Raw genomic sequence first — 13,921 nt, forward strand, 5'->3', positions numbered from 1 at the left:
TTGTTGATATATTATCTCTCTTTATGCCATCTAATGATGTGCTAGTAAAGACCATAAGATTAGGCCTTATAATCTGCTTGTCATCAAATGGGGGAACAGGACATTTTATACTATTGGGTAAACATTTTACCAGAGGCCAGTGGAAGTAAATACCATGTTCAAATCATTGATACAAAACTCATAAATTTACAAGAATCATCAATGTTTGAGTATGTACACTAATCTCTGTGTTAAGTGCCTTCAAATCCTTATAATACTAAGTCATTTTAGTGATAGAAAGGCTTGAACAAAGCTCTTTTTCTTTTTGGCAGTGGAGATATGAATACAAAACTGGTCTCTCTAGTCATTTATTAGGTCTGTTTTCTATTTTATTCAGTTTGTTGCAGAATTTGAAAGATTCTGTTTGCATTTTCATGTTATCTCATTGCTTTGTATTTTGTGACTTTCTCTGACATGCCTAATAAAATGTAGATATCATATAGGTTCCTAAGGGAGAAATTTGGCTGAACCAGCCCTTTAGTTATTATTTTAAGAAAATTAATGTAATATAATTGCATTTGTAGTTTATGTACATCCAAATTCAATATGCCTAAAATGTGTCATCTGTAGTTTCTTTCTTACAAATATTTTTTATCATCAGCCTTACTTTCTGTGTCCCTTGATTTTGCCAATATTTTCTTATTTAAAAACAAAACTGTATAGGGGCTGGAGAGATGGTTTAGTGGTTAAGGCACTTGGTCTGTGAAGCCTAAAGACCCAGGTTCAATTTCCCTAGTACCCAATAAGCCAGATGCACAACGTGTCATCTACTTCTGGAGTAGCTAGAGACCCTGGTGTGCCTGTTCTGTCTCTCTATTGGTTAAACAAACAAGCAAAATAAATAAAATATTTTAAGGTATTTGTATCTCCAACAATTATTTATTTCAAGTTTTCTTTGTTCTGTGTGGCCATCACTTTCTCATTTTTCATTCCTTTTTTTATTTTTTTGGAGACAGGGTCTTGCTCTAGCCCAAGCTCACCTTTTTTCCTTCTTTGTAACTCATAATTCTTAACTAGTATTGTTTATTTCTGTCTCTCTTTTGTAAGCATTTGCTGGTATAACATTTTTCATTGTGTAATTCCCTAATCCTATCTGAAATCTAACAGTGTCATAATCATTGTATAATGTCATTTTAATTTAAAAATACTTAAACTTTTTAACTAATATAATATTGAATTCAAATTTGAATTAAAATTAGAAAAACTAATAATTTCTATAACTTTTGAACAAAACCTTTCTGGATTTTCAAAACTTACGTCTTTAAGAATTTGTCTATTTTACAAAAACTTTCACTCAAATCTTTTCTTCCTCCCTTTCTTTTTTCATTCTTTTTTTTTTTTTTTGACCTGTGTGGGTAGTGAGCATGAATATGTATGTGTATGTATATATGTGGAGGTCAGAGGCTAATATCAACTGTGTTTTCCTTACTTTCCACTCTCCAAATCTTGCTTAATAATCACGAAAAACACTTTTAAAATAAAAGAAACAATTTACTTGTAAAATTTTCTCAATAGTATTTTCACTAGCTAAGTAATAGTATTTGAAACAACTGAGATGCAGTGTTCTGATTATGGTTTTAAAAAAGCCTGACATTCAGTTACATTGTGAGAAAGACATACTTTTCAACTTCAGATTCAAAGTGCTAAAAATTCCTCTTTAATTTTATATTTTTGTTAATAGGACATTTCCAAGTTCACAGAGAAAGATGGCACATTCCTAGGAGAAGGAGGTATCACACTTAGTGGAGGCCAACAAGCAAGAATTTCCTTAGCCAGGTAAATATTTTTATTATTGGTCCGGTGAGCATTTGTTATACATATCATACATATACAACTTTAACATAGACATCTCTGTGTTGCTTTTTAATCTGTTTGGGAATTATTGAGTTAAAAATCATTGTAAAGCAATATTGGGCATTATATTCAACTAAATTGAAGATTATGGCTTCTTAAAAATTTATGGCACTATTTGTTGTATCTGTGCTTGTTTGATTTATGGTATAGGTTACTACAAACATAAAAATAACTATTTTATTCTATATTGAACAAAGGTAGAAGATAGAAGTCTCTGTTAATTCCTTCATACATTTCTCTTTCTGCCCTCACAGATATACTTGTTTTATGCTTGTGTTTGTTTCTTAACTTAGAAATATATATATATATATATATATATATATATATATATATATATATGATTTTTTAAAACAGAATTTATTAAAAATTTCAAACATGATTTATAACTTTCATCATGAAAATATTAAGACAAACAGGGTCACTAGGATTGTGTCACTATCATTCTTTTTTTTTTTTTTTTTTTGAGATAGGGCCTTACTATGTAGAAATCATGATCTCTTGCCTTTCCTTCCTAGGACCTGAATTACAGACATGTGCTATCATACTCTGCTCAGATTTATATTAGGTACATGACTTTATTTGTGGCACCAAAAATTGTTCATTCTAGGAAATATACAGGGCTTATACACCTGACATCCTATGGGGATAGGAAGTCCTTTGGTAAACATTCTTGTTCCAAGCATTTACAAGCATTTTTAAAGATCTGTTGAGAAACTGTGATCATAACTGTGAGGGATATTACTTGGTAAATTTTTTTCTATTACTAATAACACTACAATCTGAGTAAACTATAAAGGAAACAGGTTTGTTTTTTGCTCACAGGTTTAGTCCAAGGTAAAAGGGATATATCAGCTGATGATGGTCTTTCATTGACAGAGTCCTTAGACAATATAGAAAATCACATGACAAGAAGTACACATGTGGGTGTCTGTGTATGGGTATCTACATTTTTGCTGGTTTCATGTTTTCTCATAAGCCATTACAGAAGCCAATCACAGAAGCTCCTTCTTGATCTTATCCACTCCTTCTCATTTTCCAAAGGCACCACCTCTAAATACCATAGTTGGATTCGTTTTCTGCTCTTTTACTACCCCACACTGGGGAGTCAGCTTCAATGTGAGTTTCAGAAGGCATATATTGAACCTCATTGTACAGAGAAAGAGAAGAGCAAAATGTGGAAAAGACTTAAAGCATATTTTCTGGAGTCCTAGCTCTTCCATATTGTTTCCAAAACACTTTACAAAAGAAATGTTTTGTTTCATTACTTATGTGATGATTAAACTAAATTGTTTTACAAACATTAAGAATTATCTATTTAGGGACTGGAGAGATGGTTTAGTACTGAAGGTGCTAAACCTAATGACCTGAGTTCAGTTTCTCAGTACCCACATAAAGCCAGATACACAAAAGGGTACATGAATGTGAAGTTTGCTTTAGCACCTAGAGGCCCTTGTGTGCCATTCTCTCTGTTTTTGCCTCTATCTCTCTGCTTGCAAATAAATAAAAATACTTTTTAAAAATGTTCCTTAAAAAAAGAATTACCTCATTAATACAAAATACTTGGCAGTTCTGATAACGTATGAAGCCATAAAAAGTCATCTATAATTTATATCATTTTTCTTATTTAATTCAATGTATACTTTAAAGATATATTTATAAAAGAATCTTCTAACAATGCTATTTCTGCTCTATGTTGTGAACAGGATTTTTTCAGTGAAGGGAGATGATCATACTGTACACCTGTAGACTATTTCCAAATATCCTACTAAATTACAAGGGATTATTGAGGGAATATAATTATTTCCATTTTTATAGGGCTGTATACAAAGATGCTGACCTCTACTTACTAGATTCCCCCTTCGGACACCTAGATGTACTAACAGAAAAACAAATATTTGAAAGGTATGTTACATAAATAAGCTACTTATAATGTTCATGTTAAAAAAGAAAAGTAAAATTATTGTGCCATCATAGGCTGCTTATTGGCTTGTGAGTGATATGTATACTATTGCAACTCAGTATAGTAGAAGAAAGCATGGCACTTACATCTGGTCTCTCTTTCATGTCTAATTTATTCCATTACCATTCTGTTATAACGATTGCTTTCGAAGTCTTTTTTTGTTTGTTTGTTTTTTTGAGGTAGGGTCTCTCTCTAGTCCAGGCTGACCTGGAACTCACTAAGTAGTCTCAGGGTGGCCTCGAACTCACGGGGTTCTACCTACCTCTGCCTCCTGAGTGCTGGGATTAAAGGCGTGCACCACCATGCCGGCTTTTTGATGTCATTTTTATAATGTATTGTCTTGTGACATATCTTCTCTTATTTCACTACACCTCAAAGTTTCACTTACTTTTATGTATCTTAGTATTTTTCTATTATTTATTTCAGTCTTTTAAAAAGTTATTTATTTTTTAAATAAAAAGTTTGCACAAAGAGGACCCCCTCTTCCTCACCCCAATTCTGCTGAGGGTCATAGGTGGGGTTATTGACATTCACTGTGGGGACCAAGAGGCCTCAGTAAGTTTCTACAGGGATGGGGTTGGGGAAAACATGGTGTCTCAGGCTGTTCCCACGCACCCTGAGGCTCTTGCAGTCATTCTACCCCCTCTTCTGTGATGCTCCCCGAGCCTTGGTGGGCAAGACAGAGAGATCTGATTAAGTGTTGCTTTCTCTGGAGATGCTGCATATCTGTTTTTATAAGGTTTAAGTGACCAGTGTCTGTCACTATTTCCTGGAAACTGGTTTCCTGGCTAGCTGTGAGAATATCACTGTTTCTACTGTAATGGTTTCTGGGCCTGGGGAACAAGAGGTGGAGGGCACCCATCTCTTGGCAGACAGTCAGCTCTCTCTTCTTGATGTATTGATGTATCCATGTTCCCCCGCATATTCTCTTCAATCTGTAAAATAGAACAGATTAACCAACCAAAAGTGAGAACAGTTTCAATAAAAGGGGATAAGCCTAGTCATTAAAAAAATGTATTGATGCATATATTCCTTCTTCTTAGTTAGAGAGCAGTGGATGATCTCACTGGAGCCTATTGGTTTCCTGTTCTAGGACATCTGGCTTGGTTCAGATCCAAATATGAGTTAACCCTCACTGAACAGGTCTCATGTCCATTCTTTGAGCAGTTGGTTACCTATATCAGCTTTTTGCCACTATTCCACAAGTGTGCACTTCTTGCTATGTTGGTTGACTTTGTAACTGGCAGGGTCTCCTGTTTAATGTCATTTGGCAACTGTTATTCTCTAGCTGTTTTCATAGTACTTTCCAGCACTATGAGGGCTAGCTGGGAGGGCACTGGATTCCTTCTCAGTTCTGGCATGATCATTCGATGTCCTGTAGTTTCAGGCTATGGTGTCTTCAGCAATAGGAACATAACCATTTTAGCACTTGCAGGTAACCAAGTGTTTTTGGCAATAGTCTGTATTATTTTGGGGACTTCATATCTCCCTGACCAATGGCTCATTGGGAATTACCAGCCAGCACCCATGATTTTAGGGTAATGCTTTTTGTGGAGGTCTTCTGTTTGGGTCCCCTCCTCCTTATTGAAGGTAATAACTTGTGGAGTGGTGTCCCAAAGAAGATTTATATAGATTACGTTGCCAGTAGTTTTACATATCCACCCCCATGCCTCCTAGGCCTCTCTCTCCCTCCCTACCTCTCTCTCTCTTTCTCTTTCTTTTTGCTGATCATTGTCTTGTAGCCCAGGTCCAGTAGTCATTCCTCCTTTCCCTCACTATTTCCCTTTTGTCTTATCTTCATTCTAATGCCACATTCATATTGTTGATATTTATAATGGTTTACAATTAACTGGACCAGATTAGGAGCTGCATATGAGAAAGGTCAGGCAGTGTCTTTCTGAGCCTGTGTGACTTCACTAAGCATGATATTCCCAAGTCCTTCCATTTCCCTAATAATGTGATTATTTCAATTTTTCTTACCACTGAGTAGAATTCCAGTGTGTGTGTGTGTGTGTGTGTGTGTGTGTGTGTGTGTATACACATACACATACATACATACATACATACCACATCTTCATTAATCATTTGTTGATGGGCATTTGAGCTGCTTCCCATTCCTGGCTATAGTGAATAGAGCAACAATAAAAATTGGTTGTGCAAATATCTCCTTGGTATATGCTAGAATCATTAAGGTATATGCCCAATAGACGTATAGCTGGATCTAATGGTAGATCTATTTTCAACCTTTTGATGAGTGTCCATACTGATTTACGTAGTGACTGTATAAGTTTGCATTCCCACCAGCAATTGATGAGGGTTTCTCTTTCCCCACATCCCTGATAGCAAGTATTGTCATTTAATTTTTTTTTTTTTTTTGAGGCAAGTTCAGCAGACTAGCCTTCTGAGAGAGAAAGAGAGAGAGAGAGAGAAATAGGGTTGGCATGCCAGAACCTCTAGCCACTGCAAGTGAACTCCAGATTTGTACATCACCTTGTGCATATGTGTCACCTTGCATGTCTGGCTTACATGGGTTTTGGGGAGTTGAATCTGGAGTTTTAAGCTTTGCAGGCAAGCACTTTAACCACTAAGCCATTCTCTAGCCCCTGTCATTGCATTTTTTGATGGCTGCCATTCTGACTGAAGTGAGATGGAATCTTATAGTCATTTAGGTTTGAATTTTCCTGATGAGAAGGGATGGTGAATATGTCTTTAGGTATTTAATGGCCACTTGTAATTAAATTTTTTACTTTAATAATCTTCAAGATGCAAAAGATTTAAGAGTCCTGCTTATTTTCCTCTGTGATATGCTATAATATTTTAATTTTGTACTTTGCTATATTAAAACATGGAGCCAAAGGAAGCTGAGGTGGAATCATGTGGCTTTTTTGTTAACATTTTCAATTTACATTATTAGTACTCAGGTTATGAGTTGGCTTATGTGTTGGGTTCTCCAGTCACAATCCCAAGAGAATACATCCCTGCTCTCTGAATAAGCTACCAAGTCCCATCAATAAATCTCCATTCTGATTTTACTAGTGTTTACTTATGAGCTTCTATACTGATCCATGTACTATACTATGACAAGGTGTATTTTATGACTTCATCTCAAGCTTCTTATACTTATTTGTAATATAATAAGGAAGGTTTTAGAAGGACCCAGTCACATTTTTACTTCACTTAAAGCTTTTTATATATCCTCTCTAATATGGTCTTGTATTAATAGTGCACATTAATTCCCCAGTTATCTTCTAAATCTCTATAATTGCCTTGAAATGTTCATTACCTATAGTTCTCTGACTTCTTTATAATCAGAAAGGTTGACGATTTCAACCATTTTAAGCATATAGCAACTCAATTTAAGATACAAAGTTTTCTAATTTATTTGACAGAAATAAAGGAGCACACATCCTTGAGTGGTACAGCATGATATGGATGCTATATCTGAGGGTCATACCAGGAGGGATGCTCTCAAATTTCACATGGAGCATGTCATCATTTTCTCAAAGCTCTTGTTTGTTGTCAGGAGTCACTGTGCTGTTTTTGTTTGTTTGTTTGTTGCTTTACACAAAATGGAATATAGCTTCATTTTGGGCAAAAACCTTTGATTTTAAAAGGGCCTGACACTCTTTTCTTTTTCCCTTTTACTTGAGTAGGATTTCACTAGCCCAGGCTAACTTGGAACTCACTCTCTAGTCTCAGGCTGGCCTTAAACTAACAGTGATCCTCCTTTTGCTGCCTCCCAAATGATGGGGTTAAAGGCATGTGCCACTACACCAACTCTTTAATTTTTTGATATCCAACATAGAGCCAACAATATGGTCTTACACCATAGACTTTTAGCCATATATTTGCTATTTTATAAATTCCTGTTTTATGATGCTTTGACTATGATCAGTAATGTTACTTGTATAGAATTTGCTATCTGGTGCTGGAGAAATGGCTTAGTGGTAATGGTGCTTGCTTAAAGCCTAATAGGTTGTTTTGATTCCTCAGTATCCACCTAAATCCAGACACACAAAGGGGTTTGTTAATAGTGACTGGAGGCCCTATTTCATTATTTTTCTCCCTCTCCCTCCATTCCTGTCTCTTTCTCTTTCAAAACTTGCTACCATTATATCATTGTGTTTACATGGAAGAGTATAATATCTCTTACTATATCATGTATAATGTTTTACTACTAAAATAAACTGGTCTCCCTCTGGACAGTTCTAGTCAGAATTTACTTGAAGACCAAAGAAAAATTTTATTAGAGGAAAGACAAATTTATTATGCAATTCTAAGTTGTTGTGTTTTTTAAAACAAATCAGATTAATCTTAAAGTGGTCAAATCAAAATGCAACAGGAAATTTAAGAAATTAAGATAAAAACCAAAGAAGTTCTGAAAGATAAGTAGAAATATAGACTTGTAGGGACATTGAAGATCACCTAATAATTACTTTATTTTCTGGTGAAAGGAAGCCAAACTTAGAGGGATAAATAATTTGTTCAAAATCAGGCACTTACCAGTTATCAAATATTTAATGTCAGTAGAATTCTTGTCCACCTTTACAATATAATATATCATTTAATGTTATTAATGAGGTGCTTACTTAGTTGTTATAGAATATTACTCTATAATCATATTAAGTATAATAATACAATGGTCTGAGTGAGATTTTATGCAATGACATATTAACAAAATGTGAAATATATGTTATATCAAAGTATCTATGAAATGACATCTTATATTTTTTTATATTCTTAAGCTGTGTCTGCAAATTGATGGCAAATAAAACTAGGATTTTGGTCACATCCAAAATGGAACACCTGAAGAAAGCTGACAAAGTTTTGATTTTGCATGAGGGCCACAGCTATTTTTATGGTACATTTCTTGAATTACAAAATCACCGTCCAGATTTTAGTGCAAAACTAATGGGATATGACTCATTTGATCAATTTACTGAGGAGAGGAGAAATTCTATTCTTACAGAGACCTTGAGTCAAGTGTCCTTAGAAGGAGATTCTTCTGGCAGAGCCCGAAGGCAATCTGGAGCACAGAATGCAGAATTCGGACAAGGTTCGAGTTCTATTGTCAACTCCATCAACTCATTCAAGAAATTTTCAATCTCACAAAAGAATGCACACCTGACTGTCAGGGAAGGGAATTCTGCTGAACTCCGAGAGAGGAAACTGTCCATCGTTCCAGATTCTGAGCAGGGAGAAGCAGCTCTGCCTCGTAGCAATGTCTTGGACATCCCAGCAGAGTTGCAAAACAGAAGGCAGTCCGTTTTAAACCTTATGACATCTCCAGCAAACAATGAGGGGATGAGCCCTTACCAGAGGTCAAGAGCATCTGTTAAAAAAGTGTCCCTGGCTCCTCCGACAAGCCTCACTGAGATAGATATATATTCAAGGAGGTTGTCTCAAGGTGTCGGGATGGAGTTCAGTGATGTAGTTAATGAAGAAGACTTAAAGGTATGTAGCAATTGTGTTCTTGATATTGCAGCAGAGTACAATGCAACATCAGTATGTGACAAAACTTTCTCAGTTTATGGAGTTAGGATGGGGCTTCTATGAGGAGAAGTCCAAAGTCCATTACCTATGTAAACAACTTCAAAATTGAAAAGCTAACTGTATGTTGTCAACAAGAATACATTGTGTTAAAGGGAAAAATGTTTTTTCTTAAAACAAAATAATATAAAATAGGAGGTTTGTTGCTTACTAGAAAATGTATTTGTCTTAAATAATGTTAATCACAGAGTTGTGTACTGACACATTTCATAACATCAGTGGTTTAAGAGCAATATTTCTTTTAGCCAATCATGAACAATTTAACTTCTCCAGTCTAGAGTTTCAGGTGTTGTGAAAAGATTAAATAATATATGCTTTTTGCATTTCTATAATTAAAAAATGTTTCCCAAAGGATAATTTATCTATGTTGTTTAATAGCCACCTGAATGATTTGCCAACTCTGAGCATATATATTTCAGGTTATGGGTTATGCAAAATGTTTTCACTAGCCACTCATAGTAAATGTTAATCATTCAAAATAGAACATCATTTATGCTATAGAATTGTATTGTCTCATTGTTAATATCCATAATTCCTTTTCTCAGGAAAACTTTCATGAAGAAATATCAAATGTACCACTAATAACAACATTGAACACATATCTTCGTTATATCAGCACAAATAAGGGCGCACTTTTGGTGCTAATTTTTTGTCTAGTTATTTTTGTCATTGAGGTAAGAATACTTGCTTATCAAATGTTACTGTGATTTAAATAAAAGAATAGGCTGGGAATATTATGTATACATATACATGTGTATATATATGTATATATGTATATATATGTGTATATATATATATATAAAATATATAATATGTGTGTGTGTGTGTGTGTGTGTGTGTGTAGCTGCACATACAGATACATATATGGCAATATAGTTTCATGTGTAGTTCTCAGTGTCTGAAAATCAGCAATTTGAATTCTTTCTGACATTAACATTTTAGACATAACATATAAAGTAAGATTAAAGGAAAATACTGTATATGAAAAGTTGTTAAAAACAAATGTCATTGTATATGTTTAATATACATATATATATAACATATATATGTATATTATATACATATATATATTACATATATATATATTTATATATATAAAAACAGGTTTTTGGATTCATATATATTACCATCATCTTTAATAGCTAGTTTATTTTAGATTTATGACAAGTGGAACTACAATCTATACATTTTTCATGAATCCCAAACAGTAAAATTTTATTACCTTTATTCACATGTTGCACATATATCCATATATGAAGTTTTAACAGTGATTCAGAAGCTCAAAGTCAAGCCATCCAATTAATCTGCTTATCTGAATGTGTTTCTGAAGAAATTTAGAAAAAGTTGGCAGTAGTGATGGCATCTTACGAGCCTTAAGAATAACTGAGGTCTTTAAGGTCCCTGAAAATGGCTACAATATTGTAATGTTGAAATGTTTTCTAAGGCTTAATTAACATTCTACTGTAACTTGTTCTAAGCTTAATGAAACTTGAACAAGTTAATAAATTGCATGAAAAGCTAAAAAAAACCTCAAAGCCCAAGGAGGTTGTATAAATTAAAATAAAACACAAAATAATTTTCCACTACATTCCAACTTTATTTAACACTAGATATTACATTATTAAATATGAACATGATGACCCTTTGAATAACCATTTTATCACAAAAGACATATGTATATATATATGTACATACATATATATACATATATACTAGTGACTTAGGAATCATTTAAAACCACTCTTTCAAGAGTTGTCCACTTGTTTATAGAAATCCCATTGTGGTATTTATCCTTCATATAATACAATTATACACATACATACATACATACATACATACATACATAGAAAAAGATGAGTGCAGAGGAGCACACTCAGTGGTGAGTGACAGTTTCTCTAGCTCAGAATAGGCGCATTGAATGCATAGAGGGATGCACAAGGGACAGCGGGCATGAAGTTAAGCTGGTTGCCTGTGAAGCCTAAGGACCCAGGTTTGATTTCCCCAGTACCCGCATAAACCAGAGACAAAAGGTGGCTCATGTATATGGAATTCATTTGCAGTGGCTGTAGAACCGGGTGTACCCATTCTTCTTTACCCTTTCAAATAAATAGAATGAAATAAAATAAAATAAGAATTATTTTACAAATTACATGTGAAATGTCACCACAAAACCAGTGACTTACATTTGATCATTGAGTTTTAGTAATCTCTCTTTTTAAAAATATTTTATTTATTTATTTGAGAGGAGGAGAGAAAGAGGCAGATAGAAAGACAATGGGTGTTCCACTATCTCCAGCTGCTGCAAATGAACTCCAGATGCATATGCCACCTTGTGCATCTGGCTTATGTGGGTCCTGGGGAACTGAACCTGGGTCTTTTGGCTTTACAGGCAAGTGCCTTAACTACCAAGCCATCTCTCCAGCCTGCTCTTTTAGATCAGCAAAACAAATAGAGACTAGTTGAGATTCAGATAGCATATTGTCAGTTACACACACACACACACACACACACACACACACACACACATATACATATTACACATATATGGTTATATAATTTGTCACTCACATATGATGAATAAATATTATATGGACATGTATTTCAAATTTAACTCATTAAAGTCTGCCAGTCATAACAAATGCATGTGAATGAAACCCAGCCTTTATTCCATTTAATCTGAAGCAACCCTTTCTAAATGTAAATGACTTGAATCATCCATTTTGAAAGCCCACAATATGATCTTCTGTGGCCTTGAACTTTTGTAAGAAAGGCAAAGGGTTTGGCTGTGGTAGTGAGTTTTATAAACTTTAGAAACCTTTCTTCAGGCATCTCCATAGAATTAAATTCGGGTACTTTTCATGATAGCATCTGTGATTGTTTCATGGTGTGTTGAGCTGCCACACTTGTGTGCAATATTATTAATTCATCAGGCAATGAACTAGCTTATGAAATAGGATGTAATTGTTATCTTACTAACCATTAATTTTTGAACTCTTGCTATGATTGCAAAGAAAATTGTCTTCTTTTAAATATATTTTATTTATTTATTTATTTGATACAGAGAAAGAGGCAGAGAGAGGGAGAAAGAGAGGAGAAAATGGGCACACCAGGGCTTTCAGCCACAGTAAATGAACCCCAGATGCATGTGACCCCCTGCCTTGTACATGTGGCTTACATGGGTCCTGGAGAATAGAACCGGGATCCTCTGGCTTTGCAGGCAAATGTCTTAACAGCTAAGCCATCTCTCCAGCCCGAAAATTGTCTTCTTAGTGGACAAAAATGATGGAAGATGTCCTATTTGGCAAGAAAACATATAATAAAAGATGAACCTTTTGTGCCATAATCTGTAGGCTTGTTAAGAAGTTCTTAAAATTTTGGGTAACAAAATTGTCATAAGACATAATTTGTAAATTATTTACGCAGTTGTCCATCTAAACAAGTTCTTCCCTAGTATGCACAATTATGTTTCCTTCTTTAAATCAAAACTTTTCATATAATTTATTTTAGACTAAATTTCTTTTCTAATACCAATGTATCCATTTCTTATTACTTTTAGAATATTTCCCTGATACTTCACATTATGGAATAGTTATTAATTCATGGTGATAATTTAATTCTTTTAAACCCTACTTAGGTCTTCATAGTTATGATCAGAGAACCCAAGGTACGATTCATATCCTCCCCCATGAAAATTATATACATATCTATATACATACATACATATATATACATACATACATGCATACATGTATGTATATATCTATATATGCTGGTTTTTCAAGACAGGGTCTCACTCTAGTTCAGGCTGACCTGGAATTTACCATGTAGTCTCTGGTTGGCCTCAAACTCACGGCGATTCTCCTACTTCTGCCTCCCAAGTGCTGGGATTAAAGACATGCACCACCATGCCTGGCTTAGTTTTAATAAGGGCTGCATTTCTATTTAGATTTATGTTTTCATGGAATGAGTTCAGTATGATCTCCCTTTGCAAATTGAAATACTTAGTACCCTCTTTCCTAATTCTTCAAGTCTGTTAAACTGAACAAAAAGAGCATTTAATTTAATAATACTATCAGTTTTTCATTCTAAAATGCATATATTTTTGTACCATCTTCTCTAAAGTATAGTGTATTCTATAAAACATCAAGCAAATAGACTTTTAAATTTTTTATTGTTTATCTTTCTGTGACCCTACATGGAAGTTCTTGATGGTTAGAGTAAAAAATGCACCCAGTAGATTAAATAATAAGCTACCAGAGGCTATTGCTGAATGGAGCATCTGAAGGTCCTACTCAGTACTTCCATCCTATGCTTTTAAGACTGCCAGAGAACTGCCATCTCCTATTTTTTATGACTTCCTTTCTATTAATTAAGAATATCTGTGTGTCTTTATTAATAAAAATGGAGAGGTAGCATGTTTCCATAGTATTATTTTTGTTGTTGGCTGATGTTAATACTCTAGTTTGCATTATTATTTATCATAGATCTGCATTTTAAAGCACCGTTTGACCTGGGAAA

At 34.3% G+C, this 13,921-nt stretch overlaps 1 protein-coding gene and 1 non-coding gene across 2 annotated transcripts in view; both read left to right on the top strand.

Moving 5' to 3' along the window:
• The window catches only part of Cftr (CF transmembrane conductance regulator), a 133,921-nt gene that overhangs the window by 68,168 nt on the left and 51,832 nt on the right, over positions 1-13,921 (top strand). The window contains exons 12-15 of the mRNA XM_045160653.1: positions 1,721-1,815; positions 3,709-3,795; positions 8,599-9,307; positions 9,949-10,077. Coding sequence (XP_045016588.1) covers positions 1,721-1,815; positions 3,709-3,795; positions 8,599-9,307; positions 9,949-10,077 — 1,020 coding nt within the window. The remainder of the gene's footprint in view (positions 1-1,720; positions 1,816-3,708; positions 3,796-8,598; positions 9,308-9,948; positions 10,078-13,921) is intronic.
• LOC123464290 lies at positions 10,692-10,822 on the top strand. Its single transcript, XR_006639519.1, has one exon. It is a non-coding gene; the product is annotated as a small nucleolar RNA SNORA33 (small nucleolar RNA).

Source organism: Jaculus jaculus, chromosome 10 (genome assembly GCF_020740685.1).
Source record: "Jaculus jaculus isolate mJacJac1 chromosome 10, mJacJac1.mat.Y.cur, whole genome shotgun sequence".
NCBI lineage: Eukaryota > Metazoa > Chordata > Mammalia > Rodentia > Dipodidae > Jaculus > Jaculus jaculus.